Below are 27,213 nucleotides of genomic sequence, written 5' to 3'. Positions count from 1 at the left end.
GGCCGGGACTCCGGCACATGGCCCACCCGCACGCATCCATCACTCACAAGACACTGAAAGTTAAGGTGGAAGTGAGCAAAGTCGACCCCGCCGAGCGCCGAGCACATGCGTTATTACGAGGCCTGTGGCGCTCCCATTTGCCAGTTGGTCTTTGAAGTGGTTGATTCGAATGCGTTTCTTCATTTTCATTTGACTGTGTGCGCATTCATCTCATTGCATCATTGATTCATTGTAAATAATGACAGAAAAAGTGTGAGTTAAATGTTTTGTTTTATTATTTAAAATAATTAATAATAATTAAAATATAACATATATAACAAATAATAACATATTTTTTTATTTTCATTGTAAATAATGACAGAAAAAGTGTGAGTTAAATGTTTTGTTTTATTATTTAAAATAATTAATAATAATTAAAATATGACATATATAACAAATAATAACATATTTTTTAAAATTGTTCAGTTTTATCTCACTGGTTTATTTTAATCAATAGTCATTGAAAATTTAATATAATAATAATAATAATAATAATAGAAAACATACTGGTAAATTCTTGTCTGTTACTTCATTAAATCATTGGAATGAAATTGTTGAAAATATAATTACAATGAGTGGCTGTTTACATTTTATTCAATTAAGCTGATTAATTAAACATGTTGAATAATATAAAACGTAGACATAATTTAGTTTAGTTTTAGATTTTTTAATTTAATTTAATTTAAATTTTACTTGATTTTGTTTGATATATTCAAAAAATTATAATGAGGATGGGAAAAATATTTGTATTTGTTTTATTGTATTCTGAATATAGTTAGATTATATGTAGAGGAATAGATTTAAAAATAATTTGAATTATTGCTCTGATTATGATTAGAAGTAGTAGTAGTATTACTGTTACTTAAAAATATATACACCGTTCAAAAGGAGGTTAAAATAACCCAAGATGGGTTAAAAGTCAAAATATGACAAAAGACAAATATGAGTTAAACTCCTATTGTATTATTTTTAGCCTCAGCATATTTATAATTTATGAATAAAGTTAAAATTAACATATGTTTATATATTTAACACCATTTTTATTTATTTATTTATTTATTTACCTATTTATTTATTTATTTATTTATTTATTTATTTATTTATTTATTTATTGCTCTGAAGTGGCCCAAATATCCAATTTGGCCCTTCAGCAAGAAAATTTGCCCTTTCGAGTTTTCGGGTGCCGTGCCCGCACGTGCACATGCACCAACGACCTGAAACGGCCTTCAGCGAAACGGCTGGCCAAAATTTTCCGAGGCAACGAAAGCGGACAGCCTTGGCTGCGCTATGACACCTCCACACAACCCAAACTAAATATTAGAAACAGCCGATGACATCCACATTGATTCTGATGTCATCCAGCTGAAAAAGGGTCAGGCGCAGCCTCGGGCTTGGGCGTCGAGCGGGAAGGAGCGCTCGCAAACGACCGCCGGAGGTCACCGCAGTGTCTCGGCCGCATGCGTGCGCGGCCTCGTTGAGGGAATGATGAAGATGCACATTGCCACACGTGGTACTTAACACAGACCCCATCGGTGAAACGGTCAACGCGATAATGGCTCTCTAACCTCAGCCTCCTCACTCAGGTCCCCACATTACCATAATAAACCCATCAGTGTGTGAAAAGCGCCGACGGCGACGCTCCCCACAACAATGGCTCGATGTCACCGCTTTCCCTCTGCGCTGCCGCGACCTGTCCCACATATTTTACGAGTGTAATCACGCAAGCCGGTTGCAGATGCTGCCTGCTGTTAGAGGTTGCCCACGTCATCATCGCCCGTGAACCTTGCGCATAAACGCGGCCGCATAACAACCGCAGTCAACAGCACCTCGCGCCGGCACGCCGGAAAAACTCCAGCGGCATTTTCCTCGAGAAAGATCAAGAAAACTCATCTCGATATTGACATACAATAATCTCCTTCGTGACCTTGAAACACATATTTGTGTGTCCACTGGGAAAGCGACCTGACTCTCAATAGTCCATGACATGATAAACTGTCCACTGCAGTACCTGCTGTCCTCGAAAGGGTTAAATGTCTTTCAGACATCACGATTCCTTTCTTCCTCTTCATTCGCCAGCCCTAAATAAAATTCAATCAGCCGAGACCCTTCCTTTGAGGAACCTCAGATCGGACCTTTACCTCTGTTTCACCGTTTCCCAGACAAGGTGCTCTCACTTTGCCTTACGAAGTGTCCAGTGTGCAGCCAGAACTGTTTGGTGGCAACTGATTAGCATTGGCGTCACGTGTCTCAACTGGACATAATCCGTCAATGCTCTTTTGGTACACTGGTCCGGTCCAAGTTCCGATTCAAATGTCTCTGAGCGGGATGTTGAAAATGAGCAAAATGTGACGTTGAGCTTCTTGAGCTAGAGTGGCTAATTGCGCAATTAGCATGCTAACGCGCAAGACAACCGGAAATGATGTGCTGCTAGCCTTCGATGCCTGCAAAAGTAGCTCACGCGAGACTTCGGGCCTCCAGGGATCACAAAATACGCCCCAGAGGTCACCTGTTACTCACCTCTACAACGGAATTGTCATGATATTGCTTTATTATTGAGCGGAACCAACCGGCATGCAAAGCAGACATTGGGACAGCGGATTTGCAGCCGAGAAAGGAAATGATCCCATTCTGGCTTGTCAGCAGCCAATAGAAAGAGAGGCTGGACGGATTCCCAGATTGGGATTAAGATCTGGACTGGAAATTACAGCATGGATGTCCTTTGCACTCAGGATTAATTTGACATCTGGCCCGAGACCATCAGCTGTCACAACCCGGCAGACGTAGAGCAGAAGGAGCAGAAGCGCTTAAAAAGTGGAGCTCACCTGGTCTTTTTTCCATTTTTCTCCCGCGACTGCCGCATAATCGGACCTTGGATATCAAAATGAGGATTTGCTTCTGGCAGAGCGACTTGTTGCTTTTGGGGCACGGCTTTCGCTTGCTGGCGATCTGGCAGTTGGTCTGGGGGTCCTTGACCTCCCGACGCTGCCGAATGAGGGAGCTGGCAAGGGCGGCCATCTTGCCAGCTCGGGCCCTGCCGGCGGCACACTGGCGCCCAGATCTTGGGGGGTACCGCGGGCCACCCCCCTGCCCGTTCACCCAGGGTGACGGAACAGCGCTGCGGTTGTCTTGGGCCGATGAGCTGAAGGAAAATGGACGGAAGGCAAAGAAGAAGGGGTGTGCTCTCAAAAACCGCTCAGCTGAATCGGGAGCTTGTTGAAGATTCCAATCTGGTGAGTCCCGAATGGATTTGCTTGAGTTCTTTTGTTTGGATGGTTCATGTTCTTAACCAACAAAATACATCAGTTCCACTTCAATCCAGCCCCTGTCTCCTTCAGCGGCGCCGAACTTTGACTCCAACATTTGAACCAATCGCGTAATCTTTCAAGACTGACTGTCAACGGTCCTCCTGTCACCGTTCGGACACGTTGACGGCGTCGGTCCGAGAAGTGCACAAGCTGATCAGACCTGAGGTATCAGTTCGAAACGAGGAAGCTACCTGACTTACTCCCTCTTTCCGAGTCCTACATGCCGTCCTGCGTTCCTGAGCGGGCAAGTGAGCGGACGTGGAGCGAGCGCTCCATTCGAGCGTTCTTCCAGAGGTGACATTCAAAGAGTGGAAGCCAAAGGAAGGGCTTGAGAAGAAGAGCGCTGAGGGTTATCTACGCCCCCATTGTCGGATCGAGCTTTCCGTGTCCTTCAGCTGCGCTCGCTGCCTTGCAGCTGGCAGAACGAGGGATGAATGAGTGGAATGAGACGCGGGGAGAGAGAGCGAGAGGGAGAGAGAAAGGGGGATGGGGGGAGAGGGAGGTGCGGTAGCAGAGGGAGGCGCTAGCTGGCAGGTATGCACGATAGACAGTGGACTGGAGAAGTCTGATCTGCTTCGGGGTGGATGTGGTTAATGAGCAGAAGAAACGGTGCCTTTCAGACCGAGAGACGGAACTTCCCACCTCTCTCTTTCTCTCTCGCTCTCTCTGTCACTCTAAAAAGCCCGAAAAGGGTGTCCCTGTCAATCCCACCGTGAGCCTGCATTTCCCAACACAATCGTTTTGGGTTTTCTTTTCCCGCTAAGGCATTCGCAGATGCTCGTGGGCATGCCAAAGCAACAGGTAACGGCAAGGCAAGGCAAGGTCGTTTTATTGACATGGTTTCATACGCTCATTAAGTCGGTGTGCTTCGTATCATCAAAAGTACGATATTTAAAAGCATTTTCATACAAAAGAGGATTCATAACAAAATACTGACTGTAAAGCTAGCTTACTCAATCCACCCATCCATTTTCTGAACCGCTTTATCGTCATAAGTCACGGAACATGCCGGAGCATATCTTGGGTGTTTTCGAGCAGTAGGCGGGGGACACCCTGAACCTTTTGCCAGCCAATCGCAGGGCGCACAGAGACGAACAACCATCCGCGCTCACACCCACACCTCGGGACAATTTAGAGTGTTCTATCAGCCTGCCGTGCGTGTTTTTGGAATATGGGAGGAAACCGGAGTACCCGGAGAAAACCCACGCAGGCCCGGGGAGAACATGCAAACTCCACACAGGGAGGCCGGAGCTGGAATCGAACCCGGTACCTCTGCACTGTGAAGCCGACGTGCTAACCCACTGGACTACCCGGCCGCCCCTTTTGAAGGATTCATTGCCTCAAATTTTATCCCCTCCCCTACCCCCTCACCAAAGAAAATGAGACTTTTTGCAGTCGATTTCTGCTTGCCGGGATCACTGAGGGGTGGGGTTGGAGAGCGGGGCGGCTTAGTACCCGCGCGCCGCCTACGGAGCGACACACTAAGTCGGCCAAAACGAGAGCGAGGGAGCAAGAGCGACGAGGCTGGCAGGCGGCAAGGACAAACCCCGGAAAGAATGGGGGCCGCTCCCACATTGGAGCGGTGGCGCGATATCGCAGTGAAACAAATTGAGATTAGCTTTCCGGGAGCCGCCGAGGAGAAAAGCGGCATGTAGCAAGAAGTGCGCCCTGGAGATTGGAGCGGGTAAAGTACTTCTTATTATTCGGAAGAGGAATCTTCTCCTTGGGGCTTTTTTTTTCGTCTTTTTTTCCCCAACAGTTATTACATTCACAAGCAGTCAATATTCGGTTTGAGGTCACAATTCCAGTTTGTGAAATGTTTAGAGTAACACCCGTTTACATGCGTGAGCAGAGACAGTTAACCCGGATTTGAATATCCCGATATAAACGGGGACGCCGTCAGCTCGACGTTGTTTCCGCTTCTTAATTTTTACTCAATAAAACGCGTTGTATTCATGTCACTGGTCGTTTCCTCCGCGCTCCAAAAGCTCCTACTCCAAAAGTAGCTCGATCGCGTTTAGATGAACAAATAGTTAAGTTAGAAAAGGGGTAACCCAGGGGTCTTATTCGGGTTTTTTAAATATCAGAATCAGAATCATCTTTATTGGCCAAGTATGTAGAACACACAAGGAATTTGTCTCCGGTATAACACGCTGCATTAGTATCATCGTAAACAACAAAATCATTGAACTATTTTAGAGTAACCACTAGTTTTGTAGTACCGTTTTGTAGTACAAGAAGAGTGACTACGTCAGTGACTGTTTAAGGAGTTAATGGCTAGAGGGAAGAAGCTGTTTAAGTGTCTACTGGATTTGGTGCGCATGGATCTGTAGCGTCTGCCTGAGGGGAGTAGCTGGAAGAGGTGGTGGGCAGGGTGCGGTGGATCCAGGAGGATTTTCCGTGCCCATCTCGAGTCAGATTACATTTTTGCGCGGGTTAACATGACCTTTAAAAACACAAATACTGCCAATATTTGAGTTTTAAAAGGGTTATTGACTGCATGTAAACGTAGTCACGGTTGACTTTGTTGTTGTCATTTTTTGTTTTGGATAGCCCGACCTTAATTACTTAACAATCATCAGATCGTTGAGTGGCCCCTTGATTTTTTTTGTTACTTTTTTTAAAAATAAAAATGTTGAATTAAGTGGTTTTTTGCACTTAATGTGGGTTCTTGTTCAATAGTTTCGTGCCGTTCTTGAATTCTTTTTTTTTTTGGTGCAAGTAATTTTGTTGTTTGCTTCAAATCTTTTGTTTTTGGGTTACGATCTTTGATATGTGTATTGAAAAACGTCCTATCCAAAATGAAATATTAAGTATTAAATATTAAGATCACATATTTTACACGTATTTTGACCAGAATTGCAGTCGGATTTTTGTCATGCATCTGGTTAGGAAGTTTATGGCCCCCTAGTAGCCCTGATGAAAAATTGCGGCCTACCGACAGCATTCAAATTGCCCATCCCTTGTCTAGCTAGTGCAAAAAGAAAAAAAAAATACACATACAACAGAATGTGTAAAGATTCGGGAATTTGACAGTATCTCAGATATTGCAGAGATATTGCACAGTGTCAACGTGTCGTGATACCTTGGGAAACCATATCTTCTTCTAACATCGGTTAGCGTGGAGGGCGGTCTCTTCCGTATGACATGATTGACAGCTGATCTACCCCATAAGGCCCCATGTGGAAAGTGGGCACCCGAGGCTGACCGGCAGCTCTGCACTACGGTCCAGTTTGTCAGCGGAATGTCCTGATCGACTTCCGAGTCAATAACTAATCTAGTTGTTGCTTGTTGTCCACGCGGTCGTCCGTGTGCACCGCATCCCGTGATGAACACCCAGCAGTCATTATCGCTTATTTAATACCAGTCCACTGTGGCTCGCTTCCCTGGAAGGCCCCTTTGAACGTGGCTCATTGGAATACTCGGCTGATAAGGAATAAGACCGTGGCCCGTTTAAAGCCTCTGTAGATTGCATCCCGACATTTGGACAGGAGGTTTTGCGGCTTTAGAGCGCCTCGCTGTTGCGGTGGGACAACCCGGTGGGATAATTTCTCGCTGCCGGAAGCTTTCAATGGTGCGTGCGGATAGACTTGTATTTCCGCAGCTCGGAAATGTGGTTCCCTGCAGTCTTGCCGCACTTTCCTTCTTGTCACTTTGTTACCTTGCTGATTACCTTCATGAGTAACGTAGAAAATTTGCTTTATTAGTTACTTTCAGCCGACGCCGACAAACCCTCTTAACTCATCCCAAAGACGTTTTTAAACGTCTTTTCAGACTTGGTCCAGAATTGGCTAGTACTGAATGAGTTAATATCAAACTGCTTTTGCCAATATTTAATTGGACGTGCAGCTGGAATGTTCAAGTCTGAAAAGACCCCAAAACGTCTTTGGGAGTGAATGAGTTAACTCATGAGTTAACTCGTGAGTTAATTTGTGAGTTAACGCATTCACTCCCAAATATGTTTTTAAACGTCTTTTCAGACTTGGTCTAGAATTGGCTGGTACTGAATGAGTTAAAAATCAAATGGAAAATCAAAACTTTTTGATTGAACGTAATAGTTTTATTTGAAAGAATATCCTTTGTAGACTTAACATCAATACATTATATTTTAAGTGTAGCGAAGACGTGAAACGAAATAGCGTCCATTTTTCCTGTTTGGAGAAGAGGTATTTGATTGACAGCTGAGCGGGGCGTGGTTTCAGCGCATTCAGCGGACGCTTTTTTTTTTTTTGAAGCGCTTTTTGTCATCATAGCGCCGAGGTGTACCTAATTTTGTGGCTATCGTGGAGGAAATAAAGGCTAACGAGGGGAGCTTCAAATCACCCCCAATTATTTTCCACTTTGCCCATAATGACGCTCGCTTTGATGTGCGCGCCATTACGCCGCCATAAATCTCGGCGAGACTCTCCACTTTGCATTCGTCGAGTGCGGCGCGGCAGCTGCGGCAACCGGCACGCAAAGGCGAGGAGCATCTGTTTTATGAGGCCCCGCGATTGAGTCAAAAACACATTTTTAATCATTAGCGTTTATTGCGTAGCCTGTTCGTACTTCTGCTTTTGCGCTTTGCCTGCTGTCCGATGCTCACGTCATGGCCGTCGCCACGTGCGCCAGAGCTGGCCGCCATGTTGGCAGTACTGTGAGGTCATCGGGGTCAATGTTTTTGTTTTCCCCGCTTCTTCTTTGCACTTTTTTAAAAAAATTGATATCGGCCAAAGTTTTTGGCTAATGCAGAATAAAATCGCCATCCTTCTTGCCGCGCTCATGTGCGATTGTTTGCCGCGGGCGTGTAGATTTAATTAAACCCTGCATAAATGTATGAACACGTGGCGCGGCAGCGGGATGCCACATGCGCGCCGCGCGGCTAATACGGCGAGCTGTGAAATGCAAAGAGGTGCGATCGCACAGCTTGGCGGCTTTCGCCGTTCCATTATCTTTGAAATGATGTCGTTTTCATCAACTGTCGGGCGGCGCAAAGGCGGCTCATTTGGATCAGCGCCACCTCCTGAATAGAACTGAATTTTCATTAACTTTACCAAAAAAGATAAATAAACAAGCGTGCAGATTCCGTGATGTATTTGAATCCATTTTGTCACGTTGACCACTCAGCGAACTAAATTTCCCGCAGCACTGATTGGGCAAGCAATGTCATGTGATCATCTGCAGCCAGTGACATCCATGCGGGTGTGTCACAACTAAATGACAGGTTGAGTCGGGGATGTCTTAACCTTCTTGCCAGAGGCTCGGTCGCACCCCTGAGGTTCGATTGAACAACATCAAAAAACACTAAAAAATGGCACTTGAATTGCAAAAGAACATTTAATTGGAAGAAAAACACCGCACCGGGACATGAACTACGCATGAACTTTGCATGAACTTTTCAGGAAATTGAACTTGATCTATGTTCTCACCCCCACACTGCTTTCGCACGTCACTTCGTCACGCATGCTGGATTGTCATACTGCGAACACACGCTCACACGATGCGCGCATTTTGGAGTAACGCGTTGCCGACATCCCTGCGAACGACGCAATAGTTTATTCGGTTTAGAAGCGTCGCCGCGGTAGTCCGGCGGCCTTCTGGCGGGCGCGTGCGTCCAAGGTCTGCCGTGATTGATGTCCCTTTCTCAGGCCTGTGGGCTTTGGGGACGGCACACGTGACCTCTGCAGAGGCGAGTACATCAGCAACTCTCGGCCCACCTGGAGGAAGGCTCTCGTGACCTTCCCCTGCACCGAGAGGACTCGGATGTGCACAAACCGGCGAGCACATCCCATGCTTATCTTTCAAGTGGGGTAATGGACTCAGAGCCGCTTTCCTTGATATCCTACAAATGTGCCTGTGAAGGGAAACTATAAACACAGCTGAGAGAGCATTGTTCACCACCCTGAAAAATGTGAATGCCCCCCCCCCCCCCCACACCTTTCAATGATGGCGGCCAGGTGGTCGAGTGGTTAGCGCGTCGACCTCATGATGCAGAGGTCATGGTTTCCATCCCGGCTCCGCCCTTCCTGTGTGGATTTTGCACGTTTTCCCTGTGCCTGCGTGGGTTTTCTCCGGGTGCTCCGGTTTCCTCCCACATTCCAAAAACATGCATGGCAGGCTGATTGGACGCTCTAAATTGTCCCTAGGTGTGAGTGTGAGTGCGAATGGTTGTTCGTCTCTGTGTGCCCTGCGATTGGCTGGCAACCAGTTCAGGTTGTCCCCCGCCTACTGCCCGAGTACCGCTGGGATAGGCCCCAGCACCCGCCGCAACCCTTGTGAGGATAAAGCGGATCATAAAATGGATGGATGGATGGATGGATGAAAAAATTGTAAATTTAATTTTAACATGTTTAAATTTTATTTTAACATTTTTAATAAAATGCTGGATTGTTTTCCTAACCCACTTGTTGGGTACAGTTTGAAACAAAAAACAGTTGGGTTAAAAAAAAGAACCCAATTTGGGACCAAATTGTTACTTGGGTCAATTTGACGCAACTTTCTGGGTTGTTTTGTGCAAAACAACCGAGAAAATTTCAGTCAAACCGACTTAAATATTGGTCTGTCGCATTTTAAAACCATAATTGCGTAACTTCCAAAATATAACTGTGGAATTTGAGCAGAATTTGAGCAGAAATTTTACCCAATGGTGGGTTAGTTATATTGACCCAGCAGGCAGGCAGGCTAAAATTTGGACACTATTTTGTTCCGCACTGAATATGAAGCAAAATCTTGACCCAACACCCCGGGCCAACTCCTCGACCCAACACCCCGGGCCAACTCCTCAACCCAACACCCCGGGCCAACTCCTCAACCCAACGGATGGGTTATAAATAACCCAGCATTAGACCCAACCCTGGGTTAGCTATTTCACACACTGACAGTTTTACGAGTATATTTGATACCAAAAGCATCCCGAGACCATACGATTCATGCCATCAGAGCGAAATGGTTGCTGCGGATGATTTGACAAACACATTCAATTCATTGCAACCTACCTAAATTCTCCCTGTTTTTTTTTTTTTTGGTCTTCATTTTAATTTGAAAAAGAGCCAACGCGGCTACATGCACGTTCGCGCCCGTGTGGATGTTCAGGACGCCGCCGCAGGGATTAGCCGAAAACTGATGAGGACAGCAGGCCGCGTTGAAACAAGTCAGGGACAAGTTGATGCATAAGCGCAGGCGCTCATTGAATGCCCGGCGCGCTGTCACACCGCCGCTTCCCACACGTGCGGATTTATGCCGCCGTTGATGACAACCAGCACCAGTGTGCTGTCATTTTACATTCCAAATCATGCGGTGAGGACAAGTGGCCTTTCTCTTGCCCACGGTGGCCCCGCATTGGCGGACCGCTAGCATGTTAGCCGTGACGGCGCCGAGGCGTGATGTCATTACATCGATTGTGTCAGGTGAGGCCAAGAAGAGAATGTTCACGAAACAAATTCTTCCCCGGTGTAATCATTGATTAAGGCCGTGATTGATCCAGTCGTTGACCTCAAATTAAAAGAGGTGCTTCAGGTGGCAGATAACGGAATCGTAGTACACCGCAGCGGAATGTGAGGAAAATATTCCGTTTTCGAGAGCAGGCCTTGGTCTTTGTTTTGGTTTGTCGCTGTTTGCTTAACATCATCATTCGGCACGCTCGAGCGCATGAGCATGGGTGAAATAAATATTTAACACCGAATGCGCTTTTTTGAGTGAGGAGGAGGATGACAAAGTTGTTTTTTTTTTTGTCGTCCAGCACATGTGGCTGCACACATGTATGTGTGTGTGAACAGCAGTGTGCACTGAAGTTCTGCTGCCTTGCAATTGTGTTACGGCGCGTGCTCACGCAGGCGACGCTTCGGTTTAATAACACTCGTGTTTTGCTCGCTCCGCGTGTGGGAAAAAAGAAAAAAACATCCGGGAATGTATCACTGGGGATTGATGACACATGCAAAAAGAAGAAGCAGGAGAAGGTCAGGAGAAGAAAAACCCCCACCATGTATAGGAAGACGTTTTTTGCCAAAAAATACGACCATGTATAGGAAGGCATCTTTAGCTGAAAAAAAGGACCATGTATATTAATGCGTTTTAGGTCGAAAAAAACGACCATGTTTAGGAAGGCGTTTTTAGCCGAAAAAAAGACCATGTATCGTAAAGCGTTTTTTGCCGAAAAAAATGACCATGTATAGTAAGGCGTTTTTAGTCGAAAAAAAACGACCATGTATCCAGTAAGGCGTTTTTAGCCGAAATAAACGACAATGTATAGGAAGGCGTTTTTCGACGAAAAAAACGACCATGAAAAGAAAGGTGTTTTGAACCGAAATAAACGACCATGAATAGTAAGGCGTTTTTAGCCGAAAAAAAACGACGATGTTTAGTAAGGCGTTTTTAGCCGAAAAAAAAACAACCATATAGTCAGGTGTTTTTCGCCGAATATAACGACCATGTATAATAAGGCGTTTTTAGCGGAAAAAAAACAACCGTGTGCAGTAAGGCGTTTTTACCCCCCCCCCCAAAAAACGACCGTGTATAGTAAAATGTTTTTAGCTTTTTAGTTTCGTTGTTTGTTTTCGGCTAAAAACGCCTTATTATACATGGTCGTTATTTTCGTCGAAAAACGCCTGACTGTACATGGTCGTTTTTTTTCGGCTAAAAATGCCTTACGATACATGGTCTTTTTTTCGGCTAAAAACAGCTTCCTATACATGGTCGTTTTTTTCGACTAAAAACGCGTTACTATACATGGTCGTTTTTTTTTCGGCTAAAAACACCTTACGACACATGGTCGTTTTTTTCGGCTAAAAACGCCTTATGATACATGGCCCATTTTTTTCGGCAAAAAACGCCGGACTATATACATAGTCGTTTTTTTTGGCTAAAAATGCCTTACGATACATGGTCTTTTTTTTCGGCTAAAAAACGCCTTACTATACATGGTCATTTTTTTCGGCTAAAAACGCCTTATTATACATGGTCGTTATATTCGGCGAAAAACGCCTGACTTTACATGGTCGTTTTTTTCAGCTAAAAACACCTGACTATATGTGGTTGTTTTTTTCGGCTAAAAACGCCTTACTAAACGTGGTCGTTTTTTTCGGCTCAAAACGCCTTACTATACATGGTCGGGGTTTTTTTCCAGCTAAAAACACCTTACTATACATGGTTGAGTTTTTTTCGGCTAAAAACGCCTTTCTGTACGTGGTCGGTTTTTTTGGCTAAAAACGCCTTACTATTCATGCTCGTTTTTTTCGGCTCAAAACACGTTTCTTTTCATGGTCGTTTTTTTCGTCGAAAAACGCCTTCCTATACATTGTCGTTTATTTCAGCTAAAAACGCCTTACTGGATACATGGTCGTTTTTTTTCGACTAAAAAACGCCTTACTATACATGGTCATTTTTTTCGGCTAAAAACGCTTTTCTAGACGTGGTCGGTTTTTTCGGCTCAAAACGCCTTACTACACATGATTGTTTTTTCGGATCAAAACGCCTTACTATACATCACTGGTGTCAAACTCATTTCACATGGTGGGCCACATACGGCCTCGGTAGATGTCAAGTTGGCCGGACCATTAAAATGATACCATACTTTGCTATAAACAACCAAAACAATATGTCTTTCCTTTGCCCACATAATTCACTCCACAACTGGCCCTGATCTGGTTTGCCAGAGTCAAGCCAGTGCCTCCTTTGCCACTCCTGGGCCATGTTCGGCCCACATGCATTATGCCAGTACCAACTCAAGGCCGGCTGTGCCAGCCTCATGCCGAATCCGGGCCAGATGCCTTTGCTGACTGGGCAGACTCGTTAGGAAAATGAGCTTGACGACTGCGTATTATTGAGAAGCGACACCTCTGCTGTGGAATTATTCATGCGCTCGGCCTTTCCTTTGTCCACTCGCTTCAACCTGACGGCAGAGCTATTGGAGCCAGACCAAACAGGTGCGTGCGCAGGCTCTTCAATCCAACGCCCTTTTCCACACAGGAGTGCCTTTCACCCCGAGGGAGGTAAAAGTTTAGCCAAAGTAGTGACGTCGACTTCAGAGATAAGGCAGACTGTGACCAATCTCGTCTGCTGGCCTCCGATTCTCAACGGCAGTAATTACATGCACATTTAATTAATGTGGGAACAGGGACAAGGAGGAGGGGGGGAAAAAAGAGATTAAAGCTCACAGGCCAATTTTTTTTCTCATTGGCAAATGTTGACTCCCAGGAATCTCTGGTGGATCCCAAATATGTCTTTTCGCTCCTGCGACTTCTCCATCCATCTGTTCCTTCCGTCTCATCAGTTTTCTTGCCGGCGGTTTAATGCGTCCCTCTTCGCCACTCTGCCTGCTCGCCTCTTCATCACATCTACGACACTACATTCATCCCCAGGCTATTTGGTGGTGGTGGTGGTGGTGGTGGGTGGGTGGGGGGTTCTTCCACACCGAACCCATCCAAAAACAAAGACCGTCAACAACCGGCGCTTCTTCATTAATGCAGTGGGAAATTGAGATGTGGTAATGTACTCAGTGACATGCATCCGAGTACGATCCGGTTTCAGCCTGGCTGTGTTCCGAGCGTCTCATATGCAGGCTTACGTTACCGGAAGGATTCCTCTAAAAAAAAAAACAAAGGCTTCAAGCTATTCTCTGATACTTGTAGTTAATTTGAATGTCAAACTAAACAAAATGACAATGACACACTGTGCGTTTAAAAACAACCACACCGATTTTTGCCTTCACATCCGTGTAGCTTTATGCTAACGGCTAACAAACAATGCAGCTAAAAAAACAAAACAAAACAATAGAAAACGCTATAGAAAGGTACCTTTTCAAGGTTGGATATATGAGCACAGAGTAGCAACACATGTAGACAATATAACACAACTCATTGGCAGATATTCTTTATCCTTTGTTGAGAAATTACCTGCACTGCCCCCTGGTGGTCAAGGTGGGCACATCAGAAGGAGCAGCACAATATCGAGTGAATTGAAGCACATACAGTATATGTGGCCAAAAAAAAGTGTTTCAATTCTTGATTCTGTCAATACTGTCGGTTTTTACAAATTACAAAATGATGGTGTGTGCGCAAATATTTGATTACCGGTACATTTTTTTTTTTCCCAGGGCTAATCTTTTGATGCCATTCTACTCTGGTGCCATTTGGGTGGAAAGCAAGTTCATCTCCTTCTCGTTAACTCTTTCGTTTCTCCCCCACTCTTGACGTGTGCACTGAGCGTGGACGCTTTAGTATGCAGATCTATCTGGCCCCAATCAGTTCCGAAGCCAGACCAATTTCACAGAGCTTATCTTTGTCGGAACCTTTAAAGACCCGGAAGCGGCTTAATGTGCTTGTAAATGCTTTATGCTGATTTATTAGATCCCCGACTAAAATGGCTGGGGACACATTTGAGTAGTTTTTTTTTTTTTTTTTAAATAATGAATGTGCACTTGGTATCTGGTGATGAGGTTGGGTGACCACTGACGGGAAGAGCTCACAATTGTGCACATGTAACACTTTCCCAATTTAAGTCATCACTGTGAATAAATAATTTTGAAACCTTTGTGATATGTAGTCCTACATTTTGCGATGTGGATTACCAATGCAAATTGCGTTCCAACTGTCCCGGCGCTAGAGGACATTGTGTAGTCTCGGGGCGCCCTCTATTGACGAAAATATGCGCTGCAGTTTTGCTCTTACCATTGCCAGCTTCTCGTGACATCATAATCAATCATAACACTTGGTGCCTTGTGACTCAAAAAGGTCGTCATTTATTCAACGCTAGAAGCGCAAACGGAACAATAGAAAGCCCTCAGAATCAAGTGATAATAAATACGCGAAATCAGTCATCCGTCAAAATGAGAACAATCACAATTAGCACTTAAGTATTCGGAGAGATTGAAAACGAAAGTTTTGATTTCAGCAGCGCGAGTCTAAAAAGCAGCAAGATGACAAAAGAAAACTGTGCCGAGTATATTCTGGACTATTTAGTCTTTTTGCGTTTTTTTTTTTAAACTTTAAACGCACCGCAGTCGACATTCTGCACACTTTGGTAGTCACTTCAGCTTCACTACACACACACACACACGCGCACACGCACACGCACTCACACAAAAGAGTGTAGCTTCAACAATTCAGCAGTAAACACATCCAACTTGTAGAGAAAACAGCAGCTTAGCTCCAAGAAAACATTCAGTCACTTTGTATGTAAACTTGGCCGGCTTGTGCCTTTTATCACCACACATGAGATAAAGCCATTTAAGAGAAAAGTCTTAACCTAAGACTGGATGAGTCAAGACCCTAATTTGAGAGAAATGTTTGTCTCTCTTCTGTTTTTGAAATCAGCCATTGCAATGGCCGCTTCCTGTGTGCGTTTCTCTTTGGTACATTCCGTTGTCCGCTGAAGTAAGGGAAGAGCTCCCGTTTCGCAATGTAAGGATTCTCGGTACCTGAGAAATGGCGACCAAAAGTGAAACATGGGTGGGCGCTAGCGAGAAGAGATGCGCAAGGTCTCTTCCCTAATGTTACATTCGGTTCCCATCATCCTCACGCCGTTCTTGCTTTCAGATGGTGAAGGTCACACACTGATCATGATATTGAAAAACGATCAAGAAAAATCCGCAAGGGGGGGATGCTGCAGCCTCTTTTTTGGAGTGTATGAAATGTGATGAGCCTGAGGCGTACATCGACATCGTGTTCACGCCTTCAGTCGATGAAAGCCAGCCCTCACCAGTGTACGCCCGTCGGAGCTCGTTAGGAGTCGGCAATCTCCTCGGCATCAGCCCGGCGACGTCCAGCCCCGTTGACCATATTTCGACTTCTTCCTCCATCTTCAAACGCGTCAGTAAAATTTGTCATCGATGCGGAAGTGCGGCCGGGTGACGTCGTCCGGATTGAGGAAGACCGAGATGGATTTGCCGGGGTTCTCGGTGACCAGCTGCTGCAGACGCTGGGCCAGCTTATCCTCGGAAGGCGAGATGATGCCGTTGACGGGGTGATGCCCCGGCGAGCCGTTGGCGCTGCTCGCCAGCTCCTTCTTCAGCTGGCCCGCCTGCTGGGCTTGGTCCAGAGCGGCCCGCAGGTGCTCACTGGGATCCGAGCGCACGTGCGCTAGTTTGCGGGCCACGAGAAGAGCCTGGCCGTCCGTCAGGTGCTCCAGCATGTTGCACTGCGGCAGGAAGTAGTTTGGGCAGTTTTTACCCAGGATGCAATGCGCCAGGTCATCCAGGAGACCCAGGAAGAGACGGCCGGGGTTGTCCGAGTCGGGGCAGGACAGGTAGGCGGCGGGAAGTCGATCGCAAGCCCAAAAGAGAAGCGTGCGCAGGTGGTAGAGGCTGAGACCCGTACGGGGACGAGCCAGGATACGGGACAACACCGCCTTGGCGGCTTGGAAAGCCTGCGCCATGGGGAACGGGATGCACTTCTTCAACTGGACCTGGTTTACAACACACAAGGCTCCTTTTTACCCTTACGGCCGGTTTTGACATTTCACAACAATACAAAGACCTTAAATGTCATTCTTTCACCCTGAAATTTGGTGAAACACTGCAGAACCGATCAGAGACTGAGTACTTGTAGATACAGAAAACCAATAGCGCTAACTACTTTTAATCTAGAAAATGTTGTACAACACATTGAGAAGAAAAATTTTGAAAAAACAATTTCTCCCTGGCACATATGATGATTTCACTCTGTGTCAAACTGCCACAGTATCGTGCCAACTATTGCCGAGAAGGATTTACTTTATGTAAGACTTGGTTTTGCTTGCACCAAAAAACTGGTGCCGAGTGTGTCATGCGGTTACAAGGAAACATTTGAAACACATGCCACCAGTAGCACACGAGGACAAGGGGGTGCTGGAGCCTATCCCAGCTGTCTCCGGGCAGTAGGCGGGGGACACCCTGAATCAGTTGCCAGCCAATCGCAGGGCACACATAGACGAACAACCATTCGCACTCACACTCACAGCTAGGGACAATTTAGAGTGTTCAATCAGCCTGCAAAGCATGTTTTTGGAATGTGGGAGGAAACCGGAACACCCGGAGAAAACCCACGCAGGCCCGGGGAGAACATGCAAACTCCACACAGGGAGGCCGGAGCTGGAATCGAACGCGGTACCTCTGCAATGTGAAGCCCACGTGCTAACCACTGGACTACCGGGCCGCCCAGAACCACATACAAATTTTTCTTTTTAGTTGAAAATGGCTTACCTTAACCAGAATCCTGCATTGCACTTGAGCCCTAAGGTGCAATCCTGGCCGGTTAAGGCGCCTTTGGATTCAATAAATCCTTGTTGTGGAAACCAAAATCTAGTTTCCGTGACTACCATGATTCTTTTTTCTGGACAAAGAACTTCCGCCAGTAGTACAAGAATTTACAGTCTTGCTATTTATTTATTTTGCATTTTCAAAATTACATTAATGAGGTGAAACCAATGTTTAAATGCGTAGAAACCATTTGTGGGGGAGTCAGAAAAATCGTTGGAAAAAAAAAACCTATACAGTGTAGAAATTCACCTATTGTTGGGGGGGTCCATGAAAATTGATGGAACACTGTACCCGATACCTTAAAATAAGGCTAGTTTTGGCACGAGATACCAGGTATCGGTACTCGGACCATCCTTCGATGCCACGTTGGGCAAGAACAATCGAGAAAAGTACCTCGCTACGGGAGAAGGCGAGTCTCCACTCCCTGTCGGGCCTCCCGCCCAGCGGCGAGCAGCAGGGTAGCAGGTAGAAACCCGATATGGCCTCCTCCTCCGTGATTTTCCCATCCCAGAAGTGATTCGCCGTCAGCCAGCCTTGAGCCACGGCAGGCCAACCCCGAAACGACACCACGGGCAGCAGGTCGTACAGCACCCTGCTGGACCCCGCCTGCAGGAGGACCCGAGAGTTGAAAATCACTCCCTCACAATTGACGCCCGAAAAAAAAGTCTGATTGTACCTGAAGGATGACGGTCGTGAGTGGCCCGTTCCTCTCCAGTCGCTCTGGGGTGGGGATGCCTCTCTGGGGGCTTCGGCGCAGCTCGTCCACCGCCTCGCTCACCACCCCCCAGAACCAGTCTGTCACCAGGGTGGGGGAGAAGTAGCAGCCATCGAGGGACTGAGGGGAGTCTAGTGACGGAATAGAGCCTTTCCCTGGGGAGGCAAAGGGAAAAGGAAGGAGGGGGGGAATGTTAAATTCCCTCACCGTAGCCGTGGTCCAGCTGGAAAGACATCTCAAAGGACTTCTTTTTACCAATTTCTCCTTCTTCCTCCTCCTCCTCGTCTTCCTCAACAGGAAGTCCGCTCTCCTCCTGGCAGCAGATGCTCCAGCGGGACAGGATGTTGGAGTCGCACAGACGCAGGCTGAGCCACGAGTGGCACGGCGGCGAGTGTCTCATGTCCAAGGTGACGGGTTGATTGCGGTCGTGCAGCTTGAGGGCCGGCACCAGCAGGGTGAAGTCCAGGTCAAAGTCAGCACCTTTGGCGTAACTGCCCAAATCCTCCGGATTCAGGTCCAAGACGCCCTCTTGGGCACCTCCGGACAGCAGCAGGTACTCGTTGGCCACCGGGAGGCGCTGATCCACCTTCTGGACAAAACCTGAAGAGAGAATGATTTTTTTTTCCCCTCCTCCAACTTCTCTGTGGTGCCGTTTTAAAAGCCTGGAGATTGATTTACTGTCTGACACATCACGTGGACAATCAAATGTTATTTGACGTACCTAACATGTTGAAAATGAAATCTTTTGCCGTGTGGACCTCCAAGGCGGTTTGGTCCCCGAAGCCGCCCTGTTCCAGGAGGACCAGCTCGGACACTTGAGTGGACAGCTGCTCCAGGGACGCGCCCGAGCGGAAGTCCACCTCGCAGAGTTTCTTGCCGGGCGCCAGGGAGCGAGGCGACACGGCACTCATCAGGGACTCCATGGAGACGGCTCTGGGGGTTAAAAATTTTTTTTAATTAAAAAAAAAATAATTAAAATAATATATACAGTAATATCTATATATAAACAGTATATATAAGTTAGAAATGATCATCCTTGTGCAACTTCAAATGAATCATTATTTTAATAAGCCAGTCAGTCGACTATTTGCTGTTTTTTTTTATTAATCAATGACAGATCATTTTTTTATTTCCACCCCTTTATTTAAAAAAAAAAAATATATATATTTCAAATTCACAGTCAGAAAAGGCATAAACGTGAATTCATTGACTCAGTTACTGGATTGGTCCATAACATTTCACAAAAATAGGCCAAATTATTGATCGCCCGACTAATTAAAAAATAATAATTTTAGAAAATTCTTAAAAAGTAAACATGCTAAATATTGCACAGTTCAATCATTGGTTCTCTGGTGCATTTCCGCGAGGTTGCACGCGTTTGCAAATGAAAGCGTCGGTCATTATTTATTATTATTACTACAGTATTACTATTATTATTACGATTGAGTAGGCTGCCATTCGTTTGGAGTGACATGACATCAATCTCCGTGAGCATCGTAACATTTGAGTGAGCTAACGCGATGGAATGGAAGTTGAAAAAGGCCGAAGTGCAACGTGAACAAGACCCGACTTGCAAACATAACACGGCCTTTGCACCTTCTTAACTTGCTAAATTAGCAAGATGGCTAAGCTAATCGCAGAGCTAATTAGCCCCCTTGGCACTAATTTGGCGACTTGCTAAATAGAGGCGGAATATGCGTGACATGTTTAATCAGAGGAATCACAGACTGCATTTCGGGCTTGGTCCTGAGCTGCTCATTTGTTTTATTTGCCAACTTAGCCACCTAGCATGCTAGCTAACTTGACAGGTGAGGGTGACACGGGTGGGGGGGCCATTAAGTGGACACTGGAAACCCTCCAAGCCTCGCAATCACGCAAGAGCAAAACAAAATCTCAACCTAAAAGCTAGGAAAGAAGCACACCGGTCACACGGCAACTTCCTGGGCGTGGGGTGCTTCGTTGCCTGCCTTTCAGTCCTCCCTGGTCAGCTGTCATCTCCCAACAGGTCCTCGATCAGCGCCGCCTGACCGGAAAACGGCGTCCTGCTCCCCGGGGAGGATCCGCGGATTAAAAGCGGCGCCGGATGGTGGCACGCACGCACCCGAGCAAAGCTTCTGCTGCTACTGAGAACCGAGCAACGAGGGGCGAGGCGAGGATCACCTCGTACATGTGCACGAAGGCATGGGTTGGCTCCGACCCCTAATGTACAAATGCATGCATGCACACACACACACAGACACACACACACACACACACCACCCACGCGCGCGCGCACACGCATACACGCACACACACAGAGTTTATGCCAGGATAGGCAAGTTTCATGATGGAAGGAGCAACATTTGTATTTAACAAAATTTACAAGTCGAAAAATAAGAACACAATATGTGCATTTTGTAACGTGAATACCTGTCAACCTTTCGGAGCACCAACCTGTATAAACAACCCAAAAAAAATCCTTATAAAGAGCAAAAAATCCTTATAACATACCAAAACATTTTATATGTCAAAATAAAAGCATTTTATATGTCAAAATAATGGCAGAAAAAAAACCACGAAATTTTCAATGATTCATTCATTCATTCATTCATCTTCCGAGCCGCTTGATCCTCACTAGGGTCGCGGGGGGTGCTGGAGCCTATCCCAGCTGTCTTCGGGCAGTAGGCGGGGGACACCCTGAATCGGTTGCAAGCCAATCGCAGGGCACACGGAGACGAATAACCATTTGCACTCAAACTCACACCTAGGGACAATTTAGAGTGTTCAATCAGCCTGCCACGCATGTTTTTGGAATGTGAGAGGAAACCGGAGCACCCGGAGAAAACCCACGCAGGCCCGGGGAGAACATGCAAACTCCACACAGGGAGGCCAGAGCTGGAATCGAACCCGGTACCTCTGCACTGTGAAGCCGACGTGCTAACCACTGGACTACCGGGCCGATTTTCAATGATAATTAAGTTAAGTTACCAGAAATGAAAGCATTCGAGTAGACTAGCACCATTCCGGGCAAAAAAGCAAACGGAACTACCTGTTAGGGGGGGTAGAAAAAAAAAAAAAAAAAAAAAAAAAGAAACCGGAAATGTTCAGAATCAGTATGATTTGTGCGATACGGCCATATAGGTAAAATTCACCACAAAATCCGTATGAACTATGGCTAAACCGTATGAGTCGACAGGTATGAACATGTGGTGGTGTGAGCCGTGGAGGAAACCAACCCTGGTCAAGTGCTGTTGGCCAGCCGTCTTCTTGAGCTTCCACAAACAATTGTTTATCCTGTAAGAAAGTCACTCCGCTTTACCACAAGCTACTTAAGAGCACATCGGTACACCTGACCGAATCCATGACAAAACAAAAAAAAAAGTATACTATGGAAGTTTAAGGAAAAAAGGTGATGACTAATTGACGCAACAAATCCACGCTATCGTGTGCCGTGGTCCCACACTAAAATAACAAACTGTTACAGCCCCTGGGCTCAGCTGAGTCACCATAGGCTGGAAACTCTGCACCCCAGAACCTCAATGATCTGAGGGCTGCCCTTCAAGAAGAGTGTGAACAGCATGAGACGTCATTATCAAGCTGTAATTGATGCTCAAGGGCGCATGCCGAGTTATTGAGACGTTGAAATGTTTTGTGGTGGTCCTCCCACCACAAAAGATTGTTCACTTTTGTTCCAATAAAATGTTTGAAGCGAAATCACCAGTGCATCTTTCTACTAAAATAATAAAACAGTAATTCATGCCTTTGTCACATCCCGGCTGGATTACTGCAATGCCTTGTACTTTGGAGTCAGCCAGTCCTCCATGAAGCGCCTTCAGCTGGTCCAGAATGCCGCTGCTCGCCTCTTGACTGGTACTCGTAAGAGGGAGCACATAACTCCCACTCTGGCATCCCTTCACTGGCTCCCCATTCATTTTAGAGTTATTTCCAAGTTCCTCCTCTTTGTTTTCAAATCTCTGAATAATCTCGCGCCACCTTACCTCTCTGAGCTCATCCGCCCCTACACACCTGCCCGGCGCCTCAGGTCTGTGGACCAGTCTTTGTTAGAGGTACCAAGAGCTAAACTGAGGCTCAGAGGGGACCGAGCCTTTTCTGTTGCTGGTCCCTCTCTCCAGAATGACCTCCCACTGAACATTCGGCAAGCCTCCTCGCTGCCCATCTTCAAAACCCTCCTCAAAACTCACTTGTATTCTTTGGCGTTCGACTCAGCATGATTTGTCCTTGATTTTACTGTTTGGTGCTTTTCCACCGCCTTTATTACCGATTCGTCTTACTGTTTATTGTGTATGTTAAATCGCTCCATGTACAGCACTTTGTATGCAGCGATGGCTGTTCGAAAGTGCTCTATAAATACTGTTGACTTGACTTGACTAAAATTGCCTGCTTTCATGTGATATCACTGCAGCGTGTACTTTTTACATTTTCCATAACTTTCACCTGAAAACCAAATATCTCAAACTTTTTGTGAGTAGTCTGCCATTTGAGGGACAAAGGGTTGCAGTATTCAGTGTGCAACTGGAAGATACTGCAAAATCCAGAGGTGCACATGCGATATGAGGTTGCAATTGGCTCCCCTTGCACCTTATCTTGCCCCAACCACCTTGGAGGCGGGTAAAAAGGCTCACTTGAAATGTCGTGGAGCGCTTCCAAACGTTTAAAAATTGAAATGAGCACATCCAGTTCAATCATTGCCACCAAGTTATATTTTTGTTCTAAAAAGTAGATCAGCAAAGTCTATACAGGCATCATTACAACATAAACACACAAGCAAACAAAAGGTCAGAGGATGAGCGCCAGCCAGCCGACGATCATCGCCATGCCTCCCGCGGGGGCCACCTTGCGAAGACCGGGGTCCCCCGTCATGGCCTGGTGGTAGAGCGATCCGCAGAACATGCCCATGCCGGCAATCAGAAGAGTGCCAGCCTGAGTTAAGATGCAGAGAGGAAACGTTACCATGGCACAGACGAAAAGGGATGGTGACAGCTTGTCAGGAGAGCTCCCTCTTTGGCAATATTCATGTCCAGGGCCCCCTAAACACTTTCATATAAGCTCCTGACTTGAGTTTTTTTCCCCCCTGTGCAAAAACAAAACTTCTGGATGACGCCATGCGTTGCAGCCCCCTGCTGAGAAGGCTGTCACTTTATTCAAATCGAATCATTGTGAAGCACACCTGAATTTTCATCACCAACTTTGCACACAAGAGCCACGAGCCATATTTCAAATAGACGTCTAATCCGTTTCTTGAAAAGCTCACTCACCACGGCAGGTTTGCTGGAGTGGGCGGCACCCAGCAGGGCCAGGCTGTGATAGAAATGGTACTTGTTGGCTGTTTCAAATAGCTACATAAACACACAGGAAAGAGCGGTTAGACCAATTGTGTCCCGCTGAAAAAATAAAAATGACAAAACTCTTAATTGTGAATACGAGAACGCGCCATACCACTCTCTGGTAATCATCAGGGTCGCTGTGTTTAAAACCTGCAAAGAGAAAGTGAAATATTATGTTATGCCAACACAGCAGAAAGCAAGTTGCAGTGCTGGCTCATGGGGAATTCCTACCATGCGCCCCGTAGGCACCAAGTGCCACCGCCGAAGCCCCAGAAAGAGCAGCAAGACGGCGGACTACTACAGCGGTCATGATCGCTTTGCTGGGACCTCCACACTACCGGAAGACAGGCAAACATGTTGCCTTCACGTACTCCAGATTTTTTTTTTCAAGCCGTACGACCCCGTTGCATGTCAGGATATTATTTACTACTTTGAACGTCACGTTTTATATTAAATATTATCAAAATAATATATATACCTCACATACATGAAAACGTCTAAGAGTAGTTTTTCACGTGATAAAAAGCGTAATTTCACAATACCTTAGAACGCAACAGTACCACACATAAGTACTCACTTCCGCTTCCGGTATTCCAATGACGTACAGAAAGTGGCAAGCATACCGGACGATTCAAATTCAGATGAATGATTAAACCCTGACTTGGCTTTTTATCGAGCGATATTTAAGTGACCCTTTTTACGAGTCAAATGCATCCTTTAGTGTGCTGGGGCCTAGTTAAAATCACAGAAACAAAAAGTGCATGTCTTTTTCCCCCCTTCATTTTAGTACTGAATAGTAACGAAAAGTAACCATTACCTGACCGAGATCGCGGGGCGGGACTAAGGGTGTGTGTGTGTGTGTGTGTGTGTGACTGTGTGTGTGAAATCATCACATTAATCACAGTCAGTGCTTTGTTTCAGAACTCATATTCAAAATGTATTATTCATAGAATGGCTGCATTATAGGACCGCACTTTCCTCTGTATGAATAATTAATCTCGCCAAACTGGCACAGCACCAAAGGAGCCGTGCAGAGGGGTTAACACTATGCTTTGCTAGTTGCAAATTGGGGGAAATAGTGAAAGGGTGAAGTGAGGTTTGTTGCAGGGGATGTATGCTTTAGTTTTTTTGTTGTTTGGAACCTCTTTAATGAGGCACCAATTCATACAGAGCTTGCCAGAGGGGGGCGCTGTTGTGCTTAGGTGTGTCAGGATGGAGAGTCCTCGACTATTTCCCACCAAGCAAGCCTTGTCCTCAGGTGACTTTGAAACAGCATTGAGACAAAGCTATTTACTTAACACGTTTTAATGATTGCAGGGTTAGAATCAAGCCTGGTATGAGTCACAGGCGTCACAGGTGATTCTGAAACTTGCAACAAAAAAAAACAGCTCTCAAAGCTGAAAAAAATCGAATCAAAGCCGTGACCCTGTTTTGTTTTGTTGTTGGGGTTTTTTTTTTGCTCCTATAGTGTGTTGCAAAGTTAAGACTAAAAATACGCGCGCACGTGAGCACCAGTTAGAACATTCTTTGTGTGTCTTGACTCACTTCGAGTAGCCAATTATCTGATTGTGCGTGATGGCGACTTAGAGACGTTTAACCCGACAAAACGGAGGCACTGCGGGCCCGCGTGTCACAGCTTTTCACATCAACGACTTGTGTCATTCCATCGCTCTCAGCCAAGAAGGAATTCGGAGGGGATGCTGCGAGAAACAGCGGGGATGGCGGGGGTGGGGTGGGGGGGGCTGTCCACTGACATTTTGTCTCTCTACGCAGGCTGTTGTGTGCAAAGGGAGGCGACACCAGTCATTGGCAACGGAACACGCGCACGCGCGCGGCCGACCAAAACAGCCTCGGGTGTGCAAACAGTCATGTCAACAAAACGATATTCTTTTGGCTGCGAAATAGCCCTTTTGTGCGCTGACCAGTGCTGCTACAGTTACCTTGAAACAAGCCCCTGTGTTACTTTACTGATGACCTATCTATGTAAATGGCACGGTTAATTTCCTAATTATTCATCTTCCGAGCCGCTTGATCCTCACTAGGGTCGCGGGGGGTGCTGGAGCCTATCCCAGCCGTCTTCGGGCAGTAGGCGGGGGACACCCTGAATCGGTTGCCAGCCAATCGCAGGGCACACAGAAACAGACAACCATTCGCACTCACACTCACACCTAGGGACAATTTAGAGTGTTCAATCAGCCTGCCACGCACGTTTTTGGAATGTGGGAGGAAACCGGAGCACCCGGAGAAAACCCACGCAGGCCCGGGGAGAACATGCAAACTCCACACAGGGAGGCCGGAGCTGGAATCGAACCCGGTACCTCTGCACTGTGAAGCCAACGTGCTAACCACTGGACTACCGGGCCGCAATTTCCTAATTATTTGATTTTAAAAGCAACAGATGACAAGTTACTTGATTTTTTTCCAAGTCCTCAGATGCCCACAACTCCGCTTTACATAAAATTCCCAGCCAGTTTTGACCATGCTTAATTGGAAATACATTTTTTTATTTTTTTATTTAATTTTTAATCGAGCATAAAATTAAGGCAACCTTGTTTTTACTGATCATTCATTCATTCATCTTCCTTAACCGCTTGATCCTCACTAGGGTCGCGGGGGGGTGCTGGAGCCTATCCCAGCTGTCTCCGGGCAGTAGGTGGGGGACACCCTGAATCGGTTGCCAGCCAATCGCAGGGCACACAGAGACGAACAACTAGCCACGCCCACACTCACAGCTAGGGACATCGTTATTTTCTTTGTTTTGGGGGGGGGGGGGGGTATTTCTGGATTTCACTTCACATAAACAAATTTAACTGTACATATTGGCAACTATTTCTAAAGTACATTGACCTCATAGAGTCACACCGCCCTGTGGGGTCTTTCTCTTGAAGCTGGAATGCGCTACGATCCACATGCTTTATTCTTTTTAATTTGACATCCTGGTGGGGTTTTCGAAGCTAGATAACACTTTGCGAGCAGCACAGGTAGGCGTCGTACCGTCATATTTTCTTTTCAGCGGACACAAACTCAAAACAGCGACTGGATTTCCCGTTTGAAAAAGTGATCGAGATGTGACACGACAAGCACGTGACATCACTCCCCCCCAGATGGGAATTCAAATCGTGAAGTCGCAGAATGCTTCACTTCAAACTGTAAATAAGAGAAATATCCTTTATTTGTCCCACACTGGGGAAATTTACAGCCTCCAGCAGCAAGAATGTAGGTAGAAAGAAGAAAGAAGAAAAAAAAAACAATAAACACCGTTCAATTAAGTGCAATATAAACACAAAATGGATACATCGCAGTGCTATTTACAATTGTCTTTCACATCATTGAATTATTATTATTATTTGGCCCGGTAGTCCAGTGGTTAGCACGTCGGCTTCACAGTGCAGAGGTACCGGGTTCGATTCCAGCTCCGGCCTCCCTGTGTGGAGTTTGCATGTTCTCCCCGGGCCTGCGTGGGTTTTCTCCGGGTGCTCCGGTTTCCTCCCACATTCCAAAAACATGCGTGGCAGGCTGATTGGACACTCTAAATTGTCCCTCGGTGTGAGTGTGGGTGCGAATGGTTGTTCGTTTCTGTGGGCTGGCAACCGATTCAGGGTGTCCCCCGCCTACTGCCCG

General features: G+C 46.2%; 4 protein-coding genes and 1 long non-coding RNA gene across 6 annotated transcripts in view; 2 read left to right on the top strand and 3 right to left on the bottom strand.

Annotated features, from left to right (window-relative positions):
* Nucleotides 1-5,940, bottom strand: part of fgf11a (fibroblast growth factor 11a) — a 35,560-nt gene extending 29,620 nt beyond the window's left edge. Inside the window, 1 exon segment of the mRNA XM_052068408.1 lies at nucleotides 2,862-5,940. Coding sequence (XP_051924368.1) covers nucleotides 2,862-3,054 — 193 coding nt within the window. The 5' untranslated portion in view covers nucleotides 3,055-5,940.
* Nucleotides 1-27,213, top strand: part of LOC127602482 (uncharacterized) — a 250,228-nt gene that overhangs the window by 132,550 nt on the left and 90,465 nt on the right. The gene's annotated exons all lie outside the window — the stretch shown is intronic.
* tmem102 (transmembrane protein 102) lies at nucleotides 15,826-20,339 on the bottom strand. Of its 2 annotated transcripts, none has more exons than XM_052068033.1 (6): nucleotides 20,191-20,339; nucleotides 18,990-19,201; nucleotides 18,524-18,868; nucleotides 18,230-18,423; nucleotides 17,947-18,159; nucleotides 15,826-16,721 (listed from the first exon to the last, which is right to left on the bottom strand). In XM_052068033.1, the coding sequence occupies exons 2-6, from the start codon at nucleotides 19,189-19,191 to the stop codon at nucleotides 16,128-16,130; spliced, it is 1,548 nt and encodes a 515-aa protein (XP_051923993.1). In that variant the 5' UTR covers nucleotides 19,192-19,201; nucleotides 20,191-20,339; the 3' UTR covers nucleotides 15,826-16,127. The 2 variants fall into 2 exon arrangements, with proteins under 2 accessions (XP_051923993.1, XP_051924002.1); XM_052068042.1 differs by having other exon boundaries at nucleotides 20,167-20,313.
* On the bottom strand, nucleotides 22,946-24,143 carry tmem256 (transmembrane protein 256). The gene is made up of 4 exons (XM_052068525.1): nucleotides 23,824-24,143; nucleotides 23,705-23,742; nucleotides 23,524-23,604; nucleotides 22,946-23,188 (listed from the first exon to the last, which is right to left on the bottom strand). Exons 1-4 carry the CDS (start codon nucleotides 23,900-23,902, stop codon nucleotides 23,045-23,047), a joined length of 342 nt encoding a protein of 113 aa, XP_051924485.1. The 5' UTR covers nucleotides 23,903-24,143; the 3' UTR covers nucleotides 22,946-23,044.
* Nucleotides 25,332-27,213, top strand: part of nlgn2a (neuroligin 2a) — an 89,321-nt gene continuing 87,439 nt past the window's right edge. The window contains exon 1 of the mRNA XM_052067908.1: nucleotides 25,332-25,446. The gene's annotated coding sequence lies outside the window, so the exon portion shown is untranslated. The remainder of the gene's footprint in view (nucleotides 25,447-27,213) is intronic.

This window comes from Hippocampus zosterae, chromosome 1 (genome assembly GCF_025434085.1).
Source record: "Hippocampus zosterae strain Florida chromosome 1, ASM2543408v3, whole genome shotgun sequence".
NCBI lineage: Eukaryota > Metazoa > Chordata > Actinopteri > Syngnathiformes > Syngnathidae > Hippocampus > Hippocampus zosterae.
Note: the sequence above shows the minus strand (reverse complement) of the source record. Positions and strands in the feature narration are given on the sequence as shown.

Coding starts and splice junctions, on each gene's coding strand:
- tmem102 (XM_052068033.1), bottom strand. CDS start 19,191: ATGGAGTCCCTGATGAGTGCCGTGTCGCCTCGCTCCCTGGCGCCCGGC. Junction 18,160..18,229: donor TCACGACCGTCATCCTTCAG/GTACAATCAGAC, acceptor GTCCTCCTGCAG/GCGGGGTCCAGCAGGGTGCT. Junction 16,722..17,946: donor TCGCCTTCTCCCGTAGCGAG/GTACTTTTCTCG, acceptor GTTGTAAACCAG/GTCCAGTTGAAGAAGTGCAT.
- tmem256 (XM_052068525.1), bottom strand. CDS start 23,902: ATGACCGCTGTAGTAGTCCGCCGTCTTGCTGCTCTTTCTGGGGCTTCG. Junction 23,743..23,823: donor TGGTGCCTACGGGGCGCATG/GTAGGAATTCCC, acceptor TTCTCTTTGCAG/GTTTTAAACACAGCGACCCT. Junction 23,189..23,523: donor ACTCCAGCAAACCTGCCGTG/GTGAGTGAGCTT, acceptor ATCTTAACTCAG/GCTGGCACTCTTCTGATTGC.